General features: G+C 48.3%; 2 protein-coding genes across 3 annotated transcripts in view; one reads left to right on the top strand and one right to left on the bottom strand.

Moving 5' to 3' along the window:
• The first annotated feature begins 1373 nt into the window (after positions 1-1373).
• Positions 1374-20537, top strand: Loxl4 (lysyl oxidase like 4). Its single transcript, XM_076834390.1, has 15 exons — positions 1374-1433; positions 5336-5634; positions 6250-6428; positions 7284-7489; positions 9143-9181; positions 9312-9531; positions 10062-10245; positions 10410-10564; positions 11283-11450; positions 12484-12646; positions 14849-15092; positions 16185-16300; positions 16734-16870; positions 17246-17357; positions 19344-20537. Exons 2-15 carry the CDS (start codon positions 5355-5357, stop codon positions 19412-19414), a joined length of 2274 nt encoding a protein of 757 aa, XP_076690505.1. The 5' UTR covers positions 1374-1433; positions 5336-5354; the 3' UTR covers positions 19415-20537.
• A 1863-nt stretch (positions 20538-22400) lies between these two features.
• The window catches only part of R3hcc1l (R3H domain and coiled-coil containing 1 like), an 80508-nt gene continuing 76902 nt past the window's right edge, over positions 22401-26006 (bottom strand). For both annotated transcript variants that reach the window (XM_076834472.1, XM_076834473.1), the window contains exon 8: positions 22401-23177. In XM_076834472.1, coding sequence (XP_076690587.1) covers positions 23110-23177 — 68 coding nt within the window. In that variant the 3' untranslated portion in view covers positions 22401-23109. The remainder of the gene's footprint in view (positions 23178-26006) is intronic.

Below are 26006 nucleotides of genomic sequence, written 5' to 3'. Positions count from 1 at the left end.
CAGGCCACAGCTGCTTCATTGTCCCTGGGGGAGGAGCTGGGCTGCTGCTGCTGCCACTGACCCAAGGCTGGGAGCATTCTTTCCTGTTGATTCATCACAGGGAATGTTTTGGGCCCAGCTGGGGCGGGGCAGGGGCACTGGGGGGACATCTTAGACATGAGCAGTCAGGGGTGGACCACAGGCCCTGACAGCAGAGTGAGCATGACTTGGCCATCACCCAGGGATCACTGAGGTCCACCTGGCCACAGGGCCCTCATCACACTCTGTCTTTCAACAGCACTTGTTTGCATATCTGCCTCCCCCCACCAGTCTAGGAAGCCCCCTCCTAGCATCTACCCTTCAGTGCCCCGTCTAGCACATAGGAGAAAATCAATAAAGGTCTGCTGGATGAATGAGCCTTTGGAAGGACACTCAGGCAAGGTGGGGGTGAGAGGGGGAACCAGGCTGGACTGCTTGGGCCTAGCCAGGAATCTGAGAGGTGGCAAACCTCTACCCATTTTACAGATGATGTCACAGAGGCACTGAAGGTACCAGGACTATAGGAAAGAACCTGGGCACCTAGATGCTCATGCATATGGTGGGACTGCCTCTCTCATCCATTTCTACATTTGTTTCATTCCGCCACCCCACCTCACCCGACCCTCCTCTTGCACCCAAGAGCCGTCTCCAAGAGCCTGATAGGGCCAGGACCACATCATTCAGCTTTGTTAAGGGTGTACTGAGGATTCAAGTTCTTCCAGTTACTGTTTATAGCCTGGGGGAGCAAGTCGGGTCTCCAGGGCCCAGTGTTCCCAGCTGCACAGCAGAAACAATAGTGCTTCACCCCAGGTATATTCAATAAACTGGGGACTGGGCGATGAAGAGGCCACCTGTTACTGAAAAAGAGCATGGAAGCGCCCCGACTTCATTTGAACCGAGCCTGCAAAAGGCCGCCTACGTCGTTCTAACTGGCGCACTGGAGCCAGACCTGCCACGAGAAGGACGCTGTGCTGGGGTCTTAAGTGGCAGTCTCGCGGGTGGGCACCATCACCCAGTTTGACAGCTGGGAAACTGCGTCTGGAGGGGGACCCAGGGGCCCCTGCGGCTCCTCCAGCCAACGCCAGCGCCGCCCTCTCCCGGGTCCCAGAGCGCCCCTTCCCTCCCGCCGCAGCGCGCGTGTCCGCGTCCCGGGGGAGCGACCGCCCGGCCCGCGCTCAGCCGGGACTTGCCCGCCTGGGCCGAGCCGAGCCGCGCGCCTGGCAGAGGGCCGGCCGGGCGGGGCGCGCACCACGGCGCCCGGGGCGGGGCCTGTGGCCTCCCCCGCGGCCGGCTGGGGCTGGGGGCCGGCTGCAGGCTCCGGCGGATAAAAGGCCCCCAGGGCCCGGGAGGCCCGCTCGCGCTGCTCGTCGCGGCGCCCGGCCCGGCCCAGCCCCTGACCGTCCGCGATCCAGCTGGTGAGCTCGCGCTGACCCGGCCCCCAGCCCCGGGGTCTGCCTCTTGCTGTGCTGTCTGTCCATCCTTCTGTCTATCCTGACTCTGCAGGCCTCTGGGGGGCTGGTGGTCCCCAGTCCGTGGGACTGTCTGCCTCGTCCCCAGTCTCTTACAGCCTTCTTCCAGTTGGACAAGTGACCAACTTGGGGAGGTTGGCTCAAGGCCCTCGTGGGTGGTGCGCCTGGCCCCTGGGGTGCCTGCGTGTCTAGTGTCTAGCCTGTGAACCTGAGGTGTGTAACACTTCCTCTGCCTTTTCACCGAAGGGGGTTCAGATGGGCAAGGTGAGTTCAGATCGTCTCTTTTGTGACTTGGGAGACTAAGAGGCAGAACTGTGCCCTGCAACTATAGGTTGACTATGCTGGGAGGTGAGAGGGGACAAGGAATGGAAGGAGGATCAGAAGACTTCAACCCCTATCTTTCCTAGGGCTGCAGGGGAGATTCAGGGCCCATTTGCTGGCACTACTTCAGGCCCACAGAGATGGATTCCCAGGAAGGGTACAGGATCCAGAGGGGAAGCCCCACCATAGAGAGCCACAGAGAAGGGACTGGGAGGCATTCCAAAGCGGGTGTTCCTAGGACAGCACCCTCCTGCTCTCCTGCATCCCCTTGGGCATTTGCCCTCTTCCAGCTCTCTCTACCTGGGCAAGGTGAGACCAGGTGCCAGCATGCCCTGGCAGCACCTGGAGCAGGTACCTCTTTGCCTTGAGCTGGCAGGGTCCTGGATCTCTCACTTGGTGGCACTCAGTGCTGGCACCCTCCCCAGTGCCCTCACATCATGGCCTGGGTCATAAATCAACCAGCAGCAGGGTGTAATTTCGTTCAGCTCCATGCCTGCCTGCCCTCTTCCACCTCCTCCTCCAACATCCATCTCTGTTGGTTTTGAGAGCCCTGACTTCTAGCCAGGCTGCTGGGTTTAAATCCTGGCTGGGCAAGTTATTTCACTTCTCTGAGCCTCAACTACTTATCTGTAAAATGGAGAGGCATATACAATAAATGTATTATTATTATTATCCTTCCCTCCCTTCTTCCTCTCCTTTCTCCCTCACCTTCCTTCCCCTCCTTTGTCCCCTGCTCCTTCACTTGGGAAGAGAACCACTATTGAGGCTGCCTCCCTTTCTAAGGGCTACTCAGCCTACTCCTCTGCTGTGTACTCAGAGCTGGGGAAACAGATTTGTGGAGATTGCTTGGGGAATCACAGAGCAAACTCACCAAGTGCTAGGAAGCTGGGGTGTGAGAAGGCTTAATGGAGGGAATAGCATTTGAGCCTGGTATTGAAGGTGTGTGGGAGTTTGACAATCTGAGAGAGGGAAAGTGCACTCCAGATAGAAGGAGCCAGGTGTCAGCTGGGAGCTGGAGGTTATGTCCTGGGAAGGGTGAGAAGATAAGTTTGGTGGGAGCAAAAGCTATAGGGATGCTGTAGTAGATGGGACAGCTGAGAGGAGAAGCTGTCCCTGTAGCTGACTCTAGCTCATACCGGTACCCATTCACTTTCTTGCTGCTTGCAGGGAAGGGAGCTGCCCTGGCCAGAATCCAGAGTCCTGAAGCAGTCCTGGTGACCTGGACTGTCAACAGCCTCTGATAAGACGTCCTCTGTGCTGTGGGGACTTTAGCCACAGCCCAAACAACAGACCTGCCCAGGACACCCTAGACCCCATCAAAGCATGTCTCCCCCTAGTGCTACCCCCTTATTTTAGAGAAGTTGCAGCAGAGACTCAGAAGAAAACAGAATACACAGCAGTTTCTGGGGGTAGTGAGAGAGGCAAGGCCATCTGTCAGCCCAGACCCAGTGTGTCCTAACAGATGAGGGCCCTAACCCATCCTCTCTTATCATTTGGAGAGTGTCACTCCTGTAGTGACTGTAGGGTGGCTCATTCTCTGGCATCTACCTCCTCATCAGGGAAGCAGAGAGTGGGGAAAGCAGAGAAGGGAAGCTGGAGGTGATCGCCAGTGCAGAGCCTCCAGGGTTCCTGTGTGGAGAGCCACATGAAGAAAACAGTGTTTAAGTCTGGAAGAGGACGTGCAGGAGGGGACAGTGGGAAGAGGCTACTGTGGTGAGAGGAGGGAGGCAGCTGCCCCCCAGGGTGGAGGGAGGAGGATCTGGCCAGTACTGAGCTTGGAGGGGACAGGGGCAAACCTGGAGAATATTGCAGAGAATGTTCCAGAGAATGTTGCAGTTGACAGAAGACGTGGCCTTCATTTCCTTCTTTGTACAAAGATGGGGTGAGATTCCAAAGATGGAGACCAAAGGTTCTGTTGTAGCTATTAAAGTAGCTGGTAATTGTAGTCCACTGCTCTTCAGAGGGCTTCAAGTCTTCATTCATTAATCTTCACAAAAATCCAATGTGGCAGGTAATGTTGTTATCCCTATTTTTCAGAGGCGGACACTAAGGCCATGAGAAATCGACCCATTTATCTAGATATGAATGGGGGAGGTGGATTTTTTAACCCAGGCAGTCTGACTCCCCCGTCTGTACTCAACCCTGTGACATGTCACCTCCCATCCATGCAACTACAATTATTTTTGAGTGTCATCTATGTGCCTGGCACTATTCTGGGCTCTGGGGACATTACACAAAGTCCCTTTCCCCCTGAAGCTTCCTTCCCTGAGCTTATCCCGTATATATGTAGCCCACTCCACCTAGTCCTGCAATGAATGATGGAGGAATAAGGAGTGACTCTCAGCTGTGGTGACAAGAGTGGCAGGGGCCTGAGACACTTCCTGCTTAGATGAACGGCGTGATCCCCAAGAACAGCAGTGCCAAGGAAGATGCCGTCACATCAGAACCACCTCTAAGACACAAGTACTGGGCAGAGAGCCAGGGACCAGCCTCTCCAGCCTCTCTTCCTGATGGTCCTCAGCTCTTCATCAGCATAAAACCTGGGGTGGAGGAGTGGCAGCATTGGTGGCTCCAGAAGTTTCTGGCAGCTCTACAAGTCATGACTATCCTGTTTGCCCTGCTCTCTCCTCTGGTCCCAGGACCCAGCTCATTCACTCTGAGGACTCAAATAGCATCTCATTCCAGCCTCATGGACACAAGGGCCCACTCTCTGATGTTCCCTTCCTAAATCCTCATATGGCCCCTCGTTTCCTACAGTGATGGCGCTGCCCCACAGGATGAAGCACAAACCCTGTGCATGGTCCATGAGGGCCTTGAGCATCTGGACCTGGCCTGCCCCTCCTTCCTTGCCCCTCCAAGCCCACAATACTGTATAGTCTCGGGGAAAGACGGGCACTCCCTGCTCTTGCATGAATTCACCTCTTTTCTTCTTCCCTCCTTTACTCATCCTGTTCTTTCTACCTGGAATGCCCTTTTTCCCACCTGGGAGATCTCTTACTCCTCTGACCTCTGATTCCTCTTCTCTGCATGGAGAGGGTCAGCAGGGTATTTCATGTCTTCATTTCTTTGTCTCAGTATTGGCCTAATAACTGGCCTGAAGCACTCCAACAATGTTTGTGGCATGGATGCAGGAATGATACACCTGGATGGAGCTGGAGCTGTGACTGATGGGTGTTATAGGCTATCCATGCTGCAGGAGAGAGCAGACAATATTTGGCTCAATCTCCTCACTTTAGAAATTAAAAATCAGGGCCTAAACAGTTTAAGAGACTTGGCCAAGCCACACTGCAAAGTGGGGGAGAACTTGACTCCTCTAATAACCCTTTCCTCCCCAACATTCCCCCTCTGTGGGGAAGGTGGCATTTGATACCTTTGATCCGGATGCTGTGAACATCAAAGGGTAGATATTATTGCCCTGAGGGCATCCCCACCACTCCAAGGCAATGCCCCTTCTCTACCTGCTACCAATGCTGAAGAGGCCCAGGGTTTGGGGTGGAATTGGTGATCATTGTTTACTCATTCCCTAGGTACCCTGACGTCACCAGGATGTGGTCCCCACCAGCCACCATATCCCTGTTTCTGCCTTTGCTGCTGTTAGGCCAGACCCCTCCCTGCAGGCCACAGTCACTGGGCACCAAGAAGCTCCGGCTGGTGGGCCCAGGGAGCAGGCCAGAGGAGGGCCGCCTGGAGGTGCTGCACCAGGGCCAGTGGGGCACCGTGTGTGATGATGACTTTGCGCTTCAGGAGGCCACAGTGGCCTGCCGCCAGCTGGGCTTTGAGTCTGCCTTGACCTGGGCCCACAGTGCCAAATATGGCCAAGGGGAGGGTAAGTGATGGTGCTGCCCCACAGGATGACAAGGATATGGTAGCAGGTGTCTCTCAGGGGCTGCACTCACTGATGTACCTGGTGTCACCCTATCCTTTAATGCTCAGCTCAAATGGCCTCCTCTGTGAATGTCCCAGCTGCAGATGACCCTGGCATTCCCCCTTGTGATAAGGTGCCACTGTCACCATCACTGAGCTCTAAGTTCCTTGAATGTGGTGACTGGCACACAGGGGTGCTTAGCAAACATTACTGAATGGATGACTGGATGGATGAGGAGTGAACAAGTCGGCCTAGTTACTAGACTACTTGCCAGTTTCCAAAAAGAGATTCTATGGGTCTGACACCAAGAGAAGGCAGTAGGCAGAGCTGTTGATACTAGGACCAAAGGAAAACCAGCTGCCCTGCTCCTCCATTTTTCTTTTCAGATAGAACCCAGGGCCTCATGCATGCTAGGCAATTTCTCTACCACTGAGCTATATCCCCAGCCCTTCTCTACACTTTTCTCTCAGGGTTTGGAAGAGGAGACTTGATAAGTGTGGATCCCATGTAGGAAGCAGAGCTATGACCAACCTCTCTGAGCCTATCCGTGAACTTTGCCCCTCCCCTTCCCCATAGGCCCAATTTGGCTGGACAATGTGCGCTGTATGGGAACTGAGAACTCCCTGGACCAGTGTGCGTCTAATGGCTGGGGTGTCAGTGACTGCAGCCATTCAGAAGATGTTGGGGTGGTATGCCACCCCCAGCGCCAGCGAGGCTACTTTTCTGAGAGGGTCTCCAATGCCCTTGGGCCCCAGGTAAGGAGGCTCTTCAGGGCCTGAGCTGAGGGCTGGATCCAAGACAGAGAGCCAGCTGAAAGATGAGCCTGGAGGAGGAGAAAGAGATGGGGCAGAAGTGGGCTGAACGGTGTCCCTGAGGCTCTGACCCATAGCAGGTGCCCAGCTTGATGCAGGGCAGCCTGTGGATCATAGGCCAGGCCTGCTGGGATTCCCAGAAGCTGCTCCCCATGAGGGAGGTGCAGGGGAGCGAGGGGCTGTTTCACCCACAAGGCCTGGCCACAATTGATGCCTCTTCCCAGCACAAACAACCATGAGCTAAAAACAACCCAAGCCAAACAACAGGGCAGGACAGGGCTCTGGCCCCCACCATCTGCTGCCAGGCAGCCTCTGCCTGAGGGCAGCTAGACTACAATAGGGTTAGGGGGCTCTGCACTGGTCCAAGTCATACCAGGGCTTGGGTGGTGGGACTTGTGGGCCAAAGGATCCTGCCAGTCTCAAGCAGCTGTGCTGTGCCCATCTCAGCTCTTCCCAGGGTGGCATGAAGAAGGCTCCTCCATGCCCAGCAGAAGCCTCCCAATCCCCAAGGGCTCCTGGCCTGCTGCCAGGGAGGGCACATCCACCTGGTCTCTCCAATTTAACGAATTGGAAAGGCAGAAAAGGGCCTAGTGAAACTGAGGTTCTGCTCCTACTCACTATGTGGCCGTCAGCAAATACCTCCCACACTCTGAGCCTCGGTTTCCTGACCTATAAGGGACATGGGGGATGGTCCTGTAAGAGCTCCGAGCCTGGCTCTCCTTAGAGAAGACCTGCAGCAGCCCAGCAGGGAGGCCCAGGAACCCGGGGCCCATCCCATGGTGACTATGCACACTGCAGGGCCAGCGGCTGGAGGAGGTGCGGCTCAAGCCCATCCTCGCTAGTGCCAAGAGGCACAGCCCGGTGACTGAGGGAGCCGTGGAAGTACGGTACGAGGGCCACTGGCGGCAGGTGTGTGACCAGAGCTGGACCATGAACAACAGCAGGGTGGTGTGCGGTATGCTGGGCTTCCCCAGCCAGGTGCCTGTCAACAGCCTCTACTACAGGTAGGAAGGTGGTGAGATTGTGGAGCCAGGCTGAGTGTATACATGTGTGCTATGTGAATGTGTGTATGTGGGTGTGTGTGTGGCAGTGGAACTGTGCAGGGTACAGTGAGGGCTGTGGGGATGGACTGATAGGGATGGGTGTCTGCAGGACCTTGCACATGTTGGGATCAGGAGGAAAACAGTCCAACTGAGGAAAAGGGTTAAGGATCTTGAGTTAAAGATTCCTTCAGAATAATTAAGAAAATTATCAAATACAAACCCTAAGATCCTGAGAAATACATAGACGTGGCCAGAAAACAAAGTTTATGCTTGGCAATCATATAAAAAGAATTGACTATGGTATAGAATGCCCCACAATGAAAACAACTGTATGTAAAACTGTGTCCCTGATTAAAAGATGGATTTTACTGAAGTTACAGTTTCACCCGCAAGTGTAGATGAAATGCATTCTGGCCAAATCTCTACCAGAAACTAGCCATGGGACCTTGGGCCTCCATTATCATTCCACTGAATTGTTTCAACTTTGTCCCACTGAATTCTCTCAACTCTGGTCCAAGCCAGGCTTAATTTTGTTGTATGTCAGCAAGGTATGTGGTAGGTGGGTTTTGGGAGAGGAGACAAAAGTATTCTGTTAGAAATGTGACCAAACTAGGCTGGGCACAGGGGCGTATGCCTGTAATCCTAGCAACTGGAGAGGCTGAGGCAGGAGGATCACAAGTTCAAAGCCAGCCTCATCAACTGTGAGGCATTAAGCTACTCAGTGAGCCCCTGTCTCTAAATAAAATAAAAATAGGGCTGGGGATGTGGCTCAGCGGTCGAGTGCCCCTGAGTTCAATCCCTAGTACCCCCGCCACCAAAAAAAAAAAAAAAAAAAAAAAGAAAAAGAAATGTGACTAAACTGTCACAGCAGATTGTGTCAGCCCAATAAATAAGGACACAGTCACAGCCCCACTGGCTCCTCATCAGTGAAAGCCTGGTTTCTCATGGAGGGAGAAATCTCCCTTGGTATCTCCAAGTCATTTGCCCTCAACCACTCCAGTTTGTCACACTTCAATGAAGCAGTTTCATGTCCCTTGTTCTGTCCTTGTATCTCTGGCTTAGATGGTCCTGGTCCTGAAGAAAGAGGGGTGGTGGGTATCCATGTGGTTCCATCCTTGGGGATTATGGGGTGCAGGCCCTTGGTCCCCCACTGCCTGGTAATTACACAGTTTAGTCCTGCTGACTCACTTGCCACCCACGAGGAGAGCAGCCCTGATTATAGCTTGGGTGTCTCTGGGTGGCAGTTCCCCCACCTGCAGCAAGTCCTATGACTTGTGCCTATCCCCATGTCCCTCCTCTTAGGGTACTCCCCAAAGGATCCCCTTCATCTGAACTGGGAGAGCAGGTTTGAACTGCCTAGTCAGTACATACCCCACTTCAGGACAAGCCCCAGAACCCTGCCTGCCTTCTCTATAAAATGGGATCATCGTTATTTGTGAGGTGCTGTCTTATCAAGGCTGCTGTGAAGCTCAGCACTGAGATAATATTTGTGAACAAGTTTACACACTGTGAAGTCCAGTGCAAACTTAATGGCAACTATGAGGAACCATAGTGGTAGCAAGGGAGTGGTATTTCCACACTTCCTCCACCTCCTGTCTGTTTTCTCCACCACAGAAAAATCTGGAATCTGAAGATGAAGGATCCCAAGTCTAGGTGAGGAGTGGAACCCTCAGGGAACATGCAAATGGATGCCTCACCCAGGGCTTCCTTCCCTTCCCCTGCCCTGCCCTCTCCTCAGCCTCTGCTCAAGCCCTCTTCCACCCACATCTCCCTTGTCCTCCAGGCTGAAGGGCCTGACCAGTAAGAATTCCTTCTGGATCCACCGGGTTGACTGCCTGGGGACAGAGCCCCACCTGGCCAACTGCCAGGTGCAGGTGGCCCCGCGACGAGGCAAGCTGCAGCCGGCCTGCCCAGGTGGCATGCACGCGGTGGTCAGCTGTGTGGCAGGGCCCCGCTTTCGCTCGCCCAAGGTGAAGCCCTGGCGCAAGGAGTCCCGGGTAGAGGTGAGCCCCAAGGGACTCTGTACCCTGACCCAGAGGCACAGGCAGGACTCTGCCTGGAGGGGACAGGAAAGAGGAACTAGATCAAGAGGAGAAACTGAATCAGAGAACGGAGAACCTTGGAAGTTATCTAAAAGAGATCATTTATAACCGTACATAAGTACATAAAGTTGACATCACTTGCCAAGAATAGAAGGTAACCATAAAAACAGTAATTAAATTGTAGTTAGGGCCCTCTGAGGGCCAGAGGTATTGAACCTGCCCTTTATTATAAAACATAGGGAAAAACCTAGTGAGGTGTCACACACATACTAGCACCACACTGGGCTGTCTCCTTGATGAGGTCGTGGTGGTAACTTGTATTGAAGTGGAGGTTAAGAAACACGGCTTCTTCAAGACAATGGCTGTGGGCAGTCAGTAACTCCCGGCCCTGCCTCTGGCTCTTGGAGCTTGAGGGAGCCTTGCCCTGGTGTCCCACATTGGTGGCTTAGTCCCTCTGGCTGCCTTCCCTGAAGCCAGTTTTCTCCCAGCAGGAGCTGAAGGTGCGCCTGCGCTCTGGGGCCCAGGTGGGCGAGGGCCGGGTGGAGGTGCTGGTGAACCGGCAGTGGGGCACGGTCTGTGACCACAGGTGGAACCTCATCTCTGCCAGCGTTTTATGTCGTCAGCTTGGCTTTGGCTCTGCACGGGAGGCCCTCTTTGGGGCCCAGCTGGGCCAAGGTAAGTGAGAAGGCCTTTCAGGGGGTGAGGGAGTGGGAGGGCCTTGTTCCTTTCTTGAAGTCCCTGGGGTGTCAGTGCCCAGAAGTTCTCTCCTTCGTGGAGGGACAGCCACAGTGTGAGGTCACAGAGATGGAGCCTCATACAGCATCTCTTCCCCCACCCAGGTTTGGGGCCCATCCACCTTAGTGAGGTGCACTGCAGGGGATATGAGCAGACCCTCAGTGACTGCCTCGCCCTGGAAGGGTCCCAGAATGGCTGTCAACATGAGAATGATGCTGCCGTCAGGTGTAACATCCCTGACATGGGCTTCCAGAATCAGGTGAGTTCAGGCTGAGCACGTGGCCAGGCAGGGATCTGGGAAACCTAGGGAACCCCAGGATACCAACCTAGAGCGAGTGGGGAGGGACTCAGGAGGGGCAGCCAGGGCTTCAGCTGTGTGCAGTCCCCCTGCCCTATTGGAGCCAGCCTGGAGAGTCCTCTGCTCTCTATCACAACCCCTCAGAGGTGTCAAAGGGACACAGGGGCTCTGCAGGTTTGTCTGTACTCTCTCACCTACCCTCTCAGGTTCCTTGTGAATCTGCAAAAGAAGGTGCCTGAGGGTGAGAACTATAGGCCGCAGGCACTGGGGAGTGGGAATGGAGGCTGTGCCAGACACTTAAGTCAAACTGAGGGGGACTGTGGGCACATGGCTGGTGTTTCATAAAATGAGGTCAACTCTTGGGGGCTGTACATATGCAGTAGAAATGAAAGCCCTTTGCAAATTGTGCATCACCATGGTAGGATTTTAGAGATAGGTGGAGGGCAAGTTCCATGGCAGGAGCTCCTGTCAGGCACTTTTGAGTCAGATTGCTTAGTAGGCAAGGACATTAGGGACTATCCATTAAACGGTGCTCACTTTACAGAGGAGACAAGCCTAGAGTGAGAGTGTCTGGTCTAAGGCTGCACGTGAGCTGGCCTGGGCAGGGCCCCCTGCTTGCAGTCCTCTGTTCTCCCCTCCCCAGGCTGTCCCATCCCTCACATGCCTCTGACCACTGCAGGTGCGCTTGGCAGGTGGACGAAGCCCAGAAGAGGGCGTGGTGGAGGTGCAGGTGGAGGTGAATGGTGTCCTACGCTGGGGCACCGTGTGCAGTGATCACTGGGGTCTCACTGAAGCCATGGTGGCCTGCCGACAGCTTGGCCTGGGTTTTGCCAACTTTGCTATCAAGGTAGGTCCCTGTCTTGCTCCTTCCCTATAAATTCTCAGCCTCCTGGATGGAGAGGACCAAAACTTCCTGTGTTAGGGCTGCTGGCCCTTCATTCTTTCATTCAACATTTAATTATTAAATGAAACTATGGGCTGATGCAATGTTGGGTGCTGGGAATACTGTAATGAACAAGACAAAAATACCATGAAAGAGGCTGTCATTAGTAAAATATTCACATACCCAGATACAAAGTCTCATCTGTAGGAAAGATGAGTAGAAGTTAGCAGATGAGGGGGAAGAAAATAAACAGTGCCTGCAAAAGCCCTGTGGCCAGAGAAAGCTTGATTGATTCAGTTGAGGAAACCAGGGGCCAGAGGTTGCAGAGTGGCTCTCAAGGGAGGTTTAAGGGTGGAGACAGCAGGGGCAAGACCATTAACAGCCTAAATCCTACAGATTTTTAAAAGCTTTCTTCCTTTGCTGTTTGAAAAACAGCTGGAGTGGAGACTAAGTTGAATGAAGGGAGATAATGATGTTGGACTGAACCAGGATGTGGCAATGTGGGAGAAACAGCAGAATCAAAGACCATAAGGAAACAAACAGAGGATACAGGCCTGGCTGCCCTCATACCAGCCTGCTGGGCAAGGCCTGTGTAGACTTCATGCCGAGAACTGGGCACAGCCCTGATCACAACCCACAGCGGGCTGTGAGGAACAACAGGAGAAATGGGAACATAGCAGTTGTATGAGGAGGAGGGGAACAACTCAATCCTCTTCAGATCGTGAAGAACTGCCACCTGGGAGAGGGATAGGAGCAGTCATATGGAAGCCACAGGCAGTGGGTTTTTGTCTCCACACATGGAAGAAACTTCTAATATCAGAGGGGTTATAGACTGTCCCAGGGGTAGGGTTCATTAGTGAAGATTTTCAGGCCCAGGCAGGGCACACCTTGGTGGGAGTAGTGGGATGAAGAGGTCTAAGCCTCAGATGGGCCTCAGAGGAGATGACTCCCAAGGCATCTCTCTACTCTGACCGGGTAATGTGGGCTGTTTCCTTAGGACACATGGTACTGGCAGGGGACGCCTGAAGCCAGAGAAGTGGTCATGAGTGGAGTGCGCTGCTCAGGCACAGAGCTGGCCCTGCAGCAGTGTCAGAGGCATGGGCCTGTGCACTGCTCCCACGGCACTGGGCGCTTCTCAGCTGGAGTCTCCTGCACAAACAGTGAGCAAGGGAGGGGCTCAAGGAGCCTGTATGGGTGGGCCTCTGCTCCCCTCAGGGAGGGTCTGGAGGGCTGGTTCAGCTGCCTGGCAGCAGGGACAAGGAGTGGGACTACCATTTCTGTGTGGCCAAACCATGGGTCACATCAGGATACAAAACCTGCCCTGCCCACCTTGTACAGCTACTATGAGAAATAAAACAAGATGGGACAGCATAAGGAAAAAGAACAGAGTTTTTCAATTTGGGGTTATGACCAAGAGATTTCAAAAACTGAAATAGTAGAAAACATGAGAGTACATTACACTTAAGAGTCGTGTTGCTTTTTCTTGGCACTATGTAAGTGAGTATTAGGTTACAACATAAAATATATTTCTTGTTTGTAAGAAAAAAGTTTGGAAGCCATTGCAGAGGATATATAAATATGAGGTATACTGTGGCCTAAAGCTTTAGGTATGTGTTCTCTTCCTGAGCTGTGGGATTTAACCAAATGGCTTAAGGACAAGAAAGACTACTTTCTGGCAAATGTCTGCCCCACAAACCCAGATTCTCAGGGTAGCAGCATCTCTGTTTGACAACTGCCAACAATGCCTGTGCCAAGATAATTATATCCAGTCCAAAGGCACTGCCCAAGGTGGCCACTTGACCTTTTTCCCTGCCAAACTTAACCCTAAGATATCCTTAACCTCTGTCAGGGAACTCTAGGCTTCTTCTCTGTGCAGTGTACCCTGGGGGAAAACACTAGGTTCATCCATTACACTCTCCCCTGCAGAGTGACAGGGCATCAGAGCGGGTCCCCACAGCATGCTAGGACTCATAGCATGCTGGGGTTGCTCACTCAACTCCCCTTCCTAGAAACCTTGGAGCCTTCCCTCTTCTGCCTCCAGTGTCAGCTCTCACAGATGCTTCTTAACAGCTAATGGAAGCTGGGCAGTCAGCCAGTAGGCAGCCTCTGGCCATCCCTGTCTCTTCTCTGACTTTTCCCATGTTTTTGCTTTACCCTCTCTTCTTATTGCCTCTGAAAGTTCTCCTTTGCCTCAGGAACTCTGGAATTTGTCAGTGAGTATATCCTGGCTCTCTCCAAAATACACTCTAGGAATTTCAGGAGCACTTTTAGTGATAGTACAGGCATTATGTAGCAAAGCATCCTCCAAATCCAGCCACTGAAATGAGTCAGTGAAAAGAGCTCACTCTCGTCAGCACATGGGCTCAAGTGGAGGATGCCTCTGTTTAAGCTGCAGCTATGTGCTTGTATGACTGAATGTATGACCAAACACTAAGAGCAATTTTCTCCTTCAAGGTTGCACAGCAACAGCTATAGATCTGCACATTTTTGTACTGACACGTAAGGGACAGCAATGGTAGAGGCATGTGGCTTCAAAGGAGGGTAAAGCCCCTGGAACAGGAGAGGAAAAAAGGGCACAAAGCTGAGAGACACAGGCACCAGTGTGTCGGATTCTCCCATATGGAGAAGCACCAGAATGCCTGGATGCCTTAGAAGAAGCACAGGGAATACCCTGGTAGCAATTAGGCTGGAGTAGGAGCCCTCGAGGAAGCAGGCTCAGAACTTCAGCAGCACAGACTGGAATGGCAGAGTTCAGGAGTGAGCTTGGACAACCTTGTCCATTTCTCCCTTCCAGCTTGCCCTCCGTGGTCTCTGACACTGAGGAACTGAGGCCCAGGGACAGTGACTTGGTTAAAGTAACCAGGTTAGGTATCTGTAGAGCTTTTTGAAAGGACTGTACGCACTAAGCTACATAAAAGCACTTTATAGACTGAAAAGCATTTTACAAAAAACACCATCTTACATCTATTGAGTGTTTACTGTGGTAAACAACCACCTAAGCAACTTACAGGTACCACATTAATATCACTACATTTTCTCCATCTTGAAGATGACAAAAATGATAACACAAAAAGGTTAAGCAGTCAGAGAACTGGGAAATGGCACAGTCAGAAGTCAAGAATGAACCCTGGTGGCCTGCCTCCAGAGCTGGCAACCTTAATCATGACCCTGGAACTACCTCCCAGGTTAAGTTGATGGGTTATTCCTTTTCTTAGTAGAACTCTCATCTCCTGGCTGAACTGCGCTCTTTTCTGGGATTCTCCCAGAGAGCTTGATCTGGGGGAAGCTTGTGCTCATGCTGGGGAGCAAGACCTGTTGCCTTCCTACCCCTGGCCTCCTGCCTCAACTCTCCGCCACTTCAGGTGCCCCAGACCTAGTGATGAATGCTCAGCTGGTGCAGGAGACAGCCTACCTGGAGGACCGCCCACTCAGCCTGCTATACTGTGCCCATGAGGAGAACTGCCTCTCACAGTCAGCCGACCGCATGGACTGGCCATATGGACACCGGCGCCTGTTGCGCTTCTCCTCACAGATCTACAACCTGGGCAGGGCTGACTTTCGTCCCAAGACTGGACGCCACAGCTGGATTTGGCACCAGTGCCACAGGTTGGTGCCAACCTGTGTCTTGGCTCTAGAGGGGGCAAACTTGCCTGGGTAAGGTGTGCACTCTGGATAAGTCTTCCTTCCTAGATGCTTATTGGCCTTGCTCCAGGGGCAATACAGTGATCCCAGTAGCATTCACCTGCCCCATGTCTCTTCAGTGAGACCTATGTTAATGGTGGTCATGGAGCCTGTTTCCCACAGTGACATCCCAAAGAAAGTCACTGCTGTGGTTGGTCTCTGCTATCAAGGTATTATGCAATTTTTCTGTGTTGGATCTTAGGCTTTGTATTTTAGAAGACAGAAGTTAGGAACCCACAGAAAACTGGAGGCCTAAAATAGGATGCTAGCTCTGTGAAAACAGCTTGTTGGTTCCTACAGCAGCAAGGCAACAAGGCCAGGCCTCCAAAGAATAGCACGAACAGTTTGGTGCTAAAAAAGAAGACAAAGGAGCATTCTTTCCTATCAGGAGCCTCCAGAACAGAGAGCAAGACAATGCCTCCGACAAAGGCAGAATGGGGAAAAAAAAAATTTAAAAAAAAAAAAGTATTTTTCTTTAGGACGCAGACATGGGTAAAGGAAAGCTGAGAGGAATGGACAATGACTTTGGGACTTGGCCTTGCCTGAGATAATAAGCACCTATCCCTGGAGCCCCGACAGAGTTGTCATTATAACTAGATTGGAAACTATGGTGGCAATTTGGTCCCAAGCTGACAGAGCAAAGTAAGCTCCCTCCCCAGCAGCCACTTGGCTCCTAGGCTGGTCCTTGGGTCAGGTGCTCCTTACTTCCACCTCTGCTTCAGGCCCTGCAGCCAGGCTACAGCCTCCTAGAGGCTACCAGGGCAGCTTTTACCCTGCCTTATGTGAGTTAAGAGCCTGGTAATGCAGACAGCTGTGCCTTGCTCCCTGTCAGGGGTGCTAGCAAAGTGGGCTGTGGGTCATACTGACCTTGAGTTTGGGAGGCAGAAGGGCACAACCTGCTATTATAACTTTGCTTTCTGGGTAATGATGGGGCCCAGTCCCTCAATCTCTCCTGCTAACCCTTTCAGAGGAGACCCTCTCCTATTGCTGTCGGGCTGACAGCTCTGTCTTCTGCAGGCATTACCACAGCATCGAGGTCTTCACCCACTATGACCTACTTACACTCAATGGCTCCAAGGTGGCTGAGGGGCACAAGGCCAGCTTCTGTCTAGAAGACACAAACTGCCCCACAGGTATGTGGTTTCCCATCAGCATCTACCAGCATGCTCTCTGGATATAGTCCTTATGAATTCCTTAGCTCCTGTGGGGCCAGGTCTTCTCTGCCCTGTTCAACAGCCTCAGGTACTGGCTTGGCAACAGCACTCAAGGTCAATTTCTTACCTTATGAAATCTTAGGTGAAAGGTTGATTTCCTCTGAATTCCCATCTCACTTTGTACCACTTTAAAAAGAGTTAACACTTTTTATCTAATAGTTGCAGTCTCCTGATCTCTCTGAGGGCAAGGACTGTCTCCTATTTACAAACTCAATCTGTGAACTGAGCATATCTGCACTAAACTGGAAATTTGTGGGAGACTTAAGACAATAAAGTACATGAAAGACCTAGCATGGTGCTGGGTCACAAGTACCTACCCGGTGCCTCAGTGACTGTGTATCCTTTCTCACAGGACTTCAGCGGCGCTATGCATGTGCCAACTTTGGGGAACAGGGAGTGACTGTAGGCTGCTGGGACACTTACCGGCATGACATTGATTGCCAATGGGTGGATATCACAGATGTGGGCCCAGGGGACTATATCTTCCAGGTAAGGATGCTTGGGGAAATCTCCACAGGAGCCCTGTTTCCTATAGAAGTTACAAATCGCACCCTGAGACCAGATGATAGCAAAGTGTTCCCCTTGTAGTCTCCAAAAGGCCCATAGCTGCAGCTGTGCTGGGAGAAAAGAACATTCAATGGGAATCCCAAGACCCTGGGTTTTAGTTCTGAGTCAATGGACATTTGGCAATTCTGAGTTTCCATCTATAAAATGGGGACATTAATGCCTACTGCCTGGGGTGATTCTTAAGGGTAATGAAGCAAATAATAAACTTAAAAATATTATTATATATGATGTAAGGGATCTTACATGTCAACTCAGAAATCAAATCACTCATTTTCATCTGTCTCCGTCTCACTCCAGGTGGTTGTGAACCCCACAAATGAGGTGGCAGAGTCAGACTTCTCCAACAACATGATGCGCTGCCGCTGCAAGTATGATGGGCAGAGGGTCTGGCTGCACAACTGCCACACAGGTAAGTCTGAGGCACTGTGGCCCCAGTCTTGTGTAGGCTTGGGAAGCTGGAAAGACTCTAATTATATTCCCAAGTGTGACGTATGTGGGTGTGTAAATGGCCAGGGATGGAGGGCTGGGACAAAGACAAATTTCCTGTGACACTCTTACAGTGGATTTCTAGAATTGATCAGACCATCCACCTCACCCAATAACTACTTCTACATCCCTATTTGCCTTAAGGACTGTCACAGAATCCTTCCTTCTGTCCCTCAAACCACGTCAGGATTTTCTTTTCCAGTATGTTCCTTTTCCCCTGGCCTTCCTGGCTTGCCTCCATTCTAAGCTTGACTGCCTCACAGGCAAAAGCAGATCCCCTTGGTGTGCATTACTATTCCCCCAACTGAAATCATACCCACTTGTAAGAGGATCAAGGAGAACAGGGACATTTACAGGACTAGTAGTATCACACAAAGGAAGAGGTCGTGAGGAGGAGGTGGTCTCTGTACTTGTTTTTTGTAGAGGCCTTCCATCTTAAAATTTTGAAATGCCTGTATTTGCTAAGGGTATGTGCATTCACAGCCATATTAGAATTTACAGGGTGGGTGGTGCAGAGTTGTTTCTTCAGTCAACATTAAGACCTACTACAGTGCTAAGCACTGTCAGATACTTTAAGTTGCAGGAGCTTAATGTCAAGTAGGGTGTGCAGACATACAAATGGATGATCCCAAGACTGGCAAGTACCCTCAAACAGGCATGGACTAATCAGAGTAAGCAAAGAGTCGGGGGCTAGAAAAGGTTTCAAAGAGGACGTATATTTGAGCAGGGTATGAAAAGAGGGACAAAAGACACAAACGGGAATAGGAGAAGCATATGATTTGGTTTCAGACATCTTCACTGGGTTTCAAATCCAATTTCATCACTTTATAGCTGTAGGAAATGAGAAATCTCAACCTGAATTTTCTCTTTTGTTAAACAGGGCCATGAACTTCCAACCTACTAAAGTTCCCTCTGGTTATGGTAGTTCTTAGAGAATGGACTTTATCCTGTGGACTTCTATTTATCACTGACAAATTTTGGTCAAGGGAATAAAAAGATCACTTGGTTTTAAAAAAATAACTGGCAACAGATGAGAAATAGAATGAGAAGAGGAAGAATAGCTGAAGGTTTTGGATTTGGTGATTAGGTAGATTTTCACTGACATTATAATGAAACAAGGTGAGAGGAATCAGGAATTGGAATCCACGACTGTGCATATAGATAGCAGATTCTCCATAATCAGACTACAAGGGATCCAGAGCATTGAAAAAGCAAAGAAAAACAATGCATCTTGTAGGTTCTTTTTGCTAATGATTAGAGACCCATTAGAGTCCTTGCAGAAAACAGAGGGCACACCAAATGGGTCTGAAATTATGTAACAAAAAAACTATTTATAGAAGTATGCATAGGACTAAAGAAGACAGGGATATTGAGGCAATATGAGTGGGAGAACTGTTACCCCTCTAGGCTTGAAGGGGGAAGAGACATCCCAGAGCCAACTGAAAGCTAGATTCATGGACCTAAAGAGCCCTTCCATCTTAAAGTTTTGAAATGCCTATATTTGCTAAGGGGTGTGTGCATTCACAGCCATACTAGAGTTACAGGGTAAACCTGAACAGAGAGGAAATGTTTGATGCCTCTTCTCTTTGACTTCCTGCAATTGTTAACACATCTCAGCCAGAAAGGATAAGGTAGCCACTGTCATACAATCTCTGGGGATCAGTTCCCTGGAGCTCAGAGAGAACAAAAGGCACAGAATGAATCTGGGTAGGCAGCAAAGGAAGAACCAGCACAGCCCCTTCCACCCAACAGCCTTGATTTCCTGGCCAGGGTCTAGCAAATGACACTTCATGTCTATGCTCACAACTGAAGAAAAGGACGAGCTGGACAGAATGGATCTGTGTGAGGTTGTCAGGGAATGAGATTGCAGCAAGATTGGCTACTTAGCTTTTTTTCCTTTTGCCCACAGGAGATTCATATAGAGCCAATGCAGAGCTTTCCCTGGAACAGGAACAGCGACTTAGGAACAACCTCATCTGAAGTCATCACTGCACACTCCCAGCTGCTGCCCACACACATCAAATACCTCAGCTTATTGGAGCCATGCCCTTCACAGAGCTCTGACCTACAAGGAAAGAGGCCCAGTGTCAAGGGGCACCAAAAACTTGCTCAGGAAACATTTTGATGGCAAGATCACCAAACCAGGATGGTATCGCTCCCTCAGATGGTTCTGGGTCTGTCCCCTGTGGCATACATAATAGGACCTCCAGGCTGTGGTCATCTAAGCTCCTCTTCATAAGGAGACCCAATCTTTCCTGAAATTTGCCACAGGGTTCCTGGATTCAGAAACTCTCAGTTTCTTAGGGGTGAACTATGGCCCAGACCTCCGCATAAACAGTGCTTTGTAAATGTCCTCAAAGAGCAGAAGACAGAGGACCAAAATATGCAAGAAGTGGGATTAGTTCTCTGCTAGAAGCTCAATGCAACGTAACTGTCAAAATCACAACTTGCAGAGAAGTTGGTGAATGCAGTCCCTTGCTTTATCTGTCCTTATTTAGAACTTGCCTCTCACACTCTGCTCCTTAGTGTGTTACCTTTATCTTATTGCATATAAGGCTGTTTGTAATACTCCTGCAATCTCAGGCATCCCATTATCTACTGATGGGTCAACATCACCAATTATGGAGTACTTAAGAAAAGACAAGTTTCACAGAAGTGGCCAGATGGGGCCTTCCTGCAGAACAGCAACAGAAGATCAAAGAAAGACTGCTGAAGTATATGGACCCCAGTTTCTATCAGGGTCTCTGCCAAGGAGAGAAGTGTGTCTTACACTTGGCAGATAATCCATTTTCTCTCAGGATCACCATGCATCTCAGGATTGGCCTAAATTTCAGGTCTCAACCAAGTCAACTTTGCATCAAATACATTTTTGTAATGGAAAGAAAAAAGTCAAGCCACTCTCTATAGAAACATGAAGATAGGTCTGGTAGGGTAAGGGACACAAGAATGGAGAAATCAGAAGGGGAATCATTTAATTTAGTGAAGGACTAAACCTGGGAAGGGCCACCATCCCTGCTTGATGTGGCTCCAGTATGCTGTTGCTCAGGTGGTATAAAAATACCAAAGTCTTCTTGGACATGATTCTTCATCTTTTCTCCACTGACACACACTTAAAAGAGATGATCCTTATAATTCTGACACTCCTAATGCCAATAAAGGTTGCTCATTGTGGACTGCTCTAAAGACCAGACCAGCTATGATTATGTAGTTCCTAGCATACTAACTCTTATATCCCTTAACCTCCCACTGTTCTAAGGACAAGAATGCAAAGGGCACACATTTCATGACAGCCCCAGTATGTTTCTCTAACCAGATGTCAACCTGTCTCCTTCAAAGTTTCCTTCCCCAGGCTCAATGCTAAAAGATTAATGAGGTATAAAAGGTTGGGGCAGGGGTCAGAAAGGTTAAGGGACACAAGGCAGGAGCAAGAAGGTCAAGTTCCAAGACTGTCAACATTGTAGCAGACAAAACAGATTTATGACTCCCCTCCCCATCACCAGATCTACCCCTTTGTAGAGAGTCAAGTGGGACAAGTTCTGAGGTACTCTCAGTGAATACAAAGAAGTGCTTTCTTCCTTCCTCTCACCCACAGCTCTTCTTGACTCCCTCATCTCCTTCATTAGGCAGAGGGAGCATTATATTTTGGCATGGCAGTTTAGGTAAACAAGGGAAGGACTGATTTCCTGTTGGATCAGGCAAACATCTCCCAAACAGTAACAACATTATACTCAAGCATGCAGCTAATGGCCTGTGAAAGAATGTGCAGCTAGTGGGGGAGCATGTGGTGACTGACGACTAGATTCAGGCAGGGAGGTTACCCTTTGCTTCTTGCCAGATCTAGTTTCCAAGAAGGCTGAAAACGCTGGCCAGGCAGACAGCCACTAGCTCTGGTCTCAGTCTTGCTGCCCACATCACACGTTTGATAGGTGCAGCTGGTTCTAATTCCTGGAAAAACCCATACAAGGGCTGTGCTGTTACACCTCTAAGTTGAAAGGGAAAGGCATAGGAAGACTGGTGGCTGGCATGACTTATAACTAGATGAGGAATGTTCACAGAATACCAACCACCAAATTCCAGACAGAACCAAAACCTCAGAAGACTCCTACAATAGCACACTTTGGTCTTGAGAGGAACTAAAGTACTAGAAACCTCAGCATACTCTTCAGAAGGTAACATACCTTTGTTCTACAAAGACTTTCACTGTAAGGAACAAATAAGAATTCAGAGGGAATGTACTTCTCTACTATAAATTTCAGGTGATCCTAGGATTTAGATAGTTCTAGGCAATGTTAACAATCTATTACTGTCATGGGTACTTTAAAAAAAAAAAAAAAAGCGGCTTCTACTTCAATAGCACAGGACGCCACTTCTTGCCACTTTAGCACTTTAAGGCCCACCTAGCACTACCATTTCTTCAGTGTGGAACTTCTTTCCAAAACCACTGAGATAAAGCCAGAGTTGATGGCTCTGACCTGTCTGTGTCCTTTAGGAAATCTCACACTGCTTAGAGGTGTTTATTTCAAACTGGCTGATCGTCCCTGTAAATGGATGGTCTGGTGCTGCTTGCCAAGTACCTCTGGCACAGGCTGATAAGATCATACCAAGCACATGCTGTGTGCCAGATGTTTTCTGCAGGATGTCAGATTTGAGAGATGGGAAAAGGCAAGAGGTTGTATGTGTATATTTGTGTGTGTGTGTGCACACACGTGCAAAGGGTTATACTAGGAGGTCAAGAAAGGGAGAGGAACTACCACATGTCAATCTAGGATAGTCACTGTGGGAATATATTCTGGGGCAGACAGATGATCAGCTCTCTACTCACTGGGATTCAATTAAAGAAACAGATTCATTTAACTCACGCAAAGCATTAAAGGCATGAAGGTAAGAGGAGAGCTGCTCTCCTGTTTCCTTGTGGGAAAGACAAAACTGATAAATACCAGAGTGATATGTGTCATAAAATGGCCTTTAATCTCTCTTACAACACATTACTGCTTAAAATGAAACTGGTACACAGCTCCCCAAGACTGGCTTATGATGAGGAATGAAGCTGGCGAGCCCCCTGGCTGCTGTGCAGCTGGAGCAGCCCCAGGCACTAAGCTCAGTACAAACTCTGGAGTCCAAATACCCACATCTGCTGCAGTTCACCAATTTTAGAGTTCTGGAACTGAGAGTGTAGATTCTGTGTATGTCAACTACAGCAGACACTGTTCTCTCTCTTTATATTAAGTGTTTCCTACTTACCCCCTGGTATTGCTGTTCTTAGCTCTGTGGGGTACTAAAGAATGCTCCATCTTTGCAAGGCCTAAATCTCCCATCACTGCAGGTTTGAATCCTCTTTTCTGTTTTGCATTTGCTTTAGACATTTTAGGAAGCGTGACCCACACTAGTATGACTTGCCCTGTTTAGAGGACTTTTGGAAGTCACATCTTCCATGTTTCTTCCCAACAGATGGCTCCCTTTTATATACACTACAGTAGGGCACTTCCGAAGAGCTGCATTTAGGAGCGAAGACAGGAGTTTATCTTCTCTCTATATATCCACTCTTTGTCTTGATCACTTTTTCTCTTTCTTTAACATGCACATCTGCATGTACACAGCTCTGGAAGGATCCTCTTATCTGAAGACTATGAAAACACTTTTTGATTCATGGAATTAGCTCTTTCATTGTGTGATGTTCAAACTGCAGACTGGTCTCTACCTTCCCAAATGTCTTCCCGTTGCTTGGCTTCCAACCGTTTTCTCTCTGTAAATAAAGGGCAATGTTAAATGTGGTAGTATACTTCATACAACTAGTGACTCTCACTTAATCTAAAGTACAAGGCAAATTTTTTTTAATCATGATTCAGGGGGATTTCACAATCACCTTTACCTTGCTGAAGTTAATGTCTTTAACTTATCAAACACCTTGTAAGTGAAAACAACATTGTTTTGTTTTTGTTTTTGCAATGCTGGGGATCAAACCCAAAGCCTTACACATGCTAAGCATTTACTCTATCACTGAGCTTCACTCCTAGCCTCACTGTAAAGCTTTTATATAGTCAAAAGAGGGAGATCTGGGAAAATAACAACTTGAAGTATATGAAATAAGTTAGAATCTAGCACGATCAAGATTCTAGTCTTACTTATATGTATTTATTTTAATTCTGCTTTTCAATTGTGCTCAGTGCTTTAATACAATTCTCTATCATTCCTATGAGTGTACTGATCTTCATTAACATTTCAACAGGAATCAATAATGTTTTAATATTCTTTCTACTCTGTTGCTCAAATGGAAACAGCAGTGACTTGGCTTTACTCAGATCTCCCTATTACCACCTTACTGAAAACATATTTTAGAGGCAAATCAAATTTCATTATTTTGCACAATACTTCCAGGAGTACACTTGCCTGGCATGTGTGCGGCCCGGGTTCAATCCTCAGCACCACACACAAAGAAAGATGTTGTGTCCACCGAAAACTTAAAAATAAATATTAAAATTCTAAAAAATAAAACAAAACAAAAAAATACTTCCAGGAGCCAAAAATCTTGGGGCATATGCAATTCCAATATGGTAAAATAACCACATACAATGAAAGGAAAATAAGGACTATTTTTTTAAAAAAAGTATAAATCTGGGTAATCCATCTTCAATTTTTAATACAGAAGTTTGGTTTTTCAAATAAATCTTTCACCAAGACCTGAGAAAATACAGTGGCATGTGCCTGTTAATCCCAATTACTTGGGAGGCTGAGATGGGACGATTATGTGAGCCCAGAAGCTGGAGACCAGTCTGGGTAACATAGCAAGATCCCATCTCCAAAAACAGCAACAACAAAAACATAATATAAATGATACCTTTGTAAGGTGTCACAACACAAGTTCTAATTTTTTGGCCATTTATCTTGACACTATAAGATGCATGATAAGCCTAAATGCTTCTTTTCAAGGACTACTGTTCCAGATTGATAATGTCTTAAAAGTAAGACTTTGCAAGTAAGTCATGAACCAAGTGGATTGCAGAAATCAAGGTGAGTGTAAAACTTAGTATTTGAACATACCTTTCCAAATCAGCGGAAGCTTTTACAAAATTCCTGAACTATATGTGACTGTACTTTAAGGCCAAAAAGTTGGTCAGGAAACCGCCTGGTTCTTGGAAATGAGAAAGAAATTCCCTGCTATTTGGGCACCATCTTGTGGCATGATTTGAATACAGCAACAAAGTTATAAGAGGCAAAAAATAGGCTTCTGCAAACTGTGAACTAAAAGCTGGTTAGTTAATACAGTGAGTAGCCTGGGACTGGGCTATAAGACAGATTTGAATTGGGTTGAGATTCTTCAGGAGCCAGCATGAAGGATAACTGGCTTGCTCACGATTCCAGGATTTCTTGGGAAGGCAGTGTAGTTTAGATTTTTATAAACATGGGAAGTTAGGAGGAGATCTAAAGGCAAAAGCAGACCTGGACCAAATCAACTAAAAAAATTAAACTAAAAAACTAGTTCTAGATTCCAAAGAAAAGTGAAGAAACCAGAAACCTGAATTATCAGAACTCAGATTTTTCAATAAAGTAGGAATCAAGTCGGAAAGGTAATATGAGAGTTAAAGAAAAGATACCCAGGAACAGCAGAAAAATATGACCGGCCCATAATCCACAATTCCAAAATCAAAACAGTTCTGAAAACAAAAGTGTTGTGTTTTGTTTTGCTTTTGTAAAAAAGTATGGATTAAAATTCAATGATAGCAAATCTAACCTGAAACGATATGAGGTGAGGCTGTTCTTATATATTCCACTTAACATAGAGTCACACACTGCTATAGAAATGTTAATGTGAATTTGGTGTCAACATACCTTATATACAAACAGAGATATGATAAATTGTGGTATAAAAGTGTATTAAGAATTGTAATGCAATAATAATAAGAGAGCTCATGTAAAATGGCATAATTTGGTATGAACATACTTTATATACAGAGATAAGAAAAACTGTGCTATAAATAGATAATTATGATTGTAATGCATTCCACTATTGTCATTTATGTAAGAAATAATAAAAAAATTTAAAAAAGAAATGTTAATGTTTTACTTTGATGTTATGAAACATGTTTTAGAGATTATATTACCTTTCTAAATCTGGAAAGTTCAGAATTCTAAAACCGGTCCCACACTAATGCTTTCCAATAAAAATCCAGCTCTGTATTACCAAATATATGTAAATGTAAGAGGAAATCTGGGTGATAAACAATATGAGAAAATTAGCAACAGAGGAAGACAAACTGACAAGCAAACAGTGAAAATGTCAGGCATAAATTTAGAAGTGCAGAATATAAATAGCATAGAAAACTACAGGTTGGATAATAAAAGTAATTTCTTAATTTTTAAGGTTAGGAAACAAGACACTTGGGGAACTTAAGTGACTTGTCTAAGGTTATATAATAAGTGAAAGAACTGAAACTGGAACCCAGGTCCTTATTTTTACCAGCATACTTTCCACTAAAAAGAAAGGGGGAAATATATGAAAAAATGTACTGACAGAAAGATAAACATATTGTCCCTTCATTAAAGATTAACTTTACCTCTAATAATTAAAAGAAGT

This window comes from Callospermophilus lateralis, chromosome 15 (assembly GCF_048772815.1).
Source record: "Callospermophilus lateralis isolate mCalLat2 chromosome 15, mCalLat2.hap1, whole genome shotgun sequence".
NCBI lineage: Eukaryota > Metazoa > Chordata > Mammalia > Rodentia > Sciuridae > Callospermophilus > Callospermophilus lateralis.
This window is presented reverse-complemented; position numbering and strand designations above follow the sequence as displayed.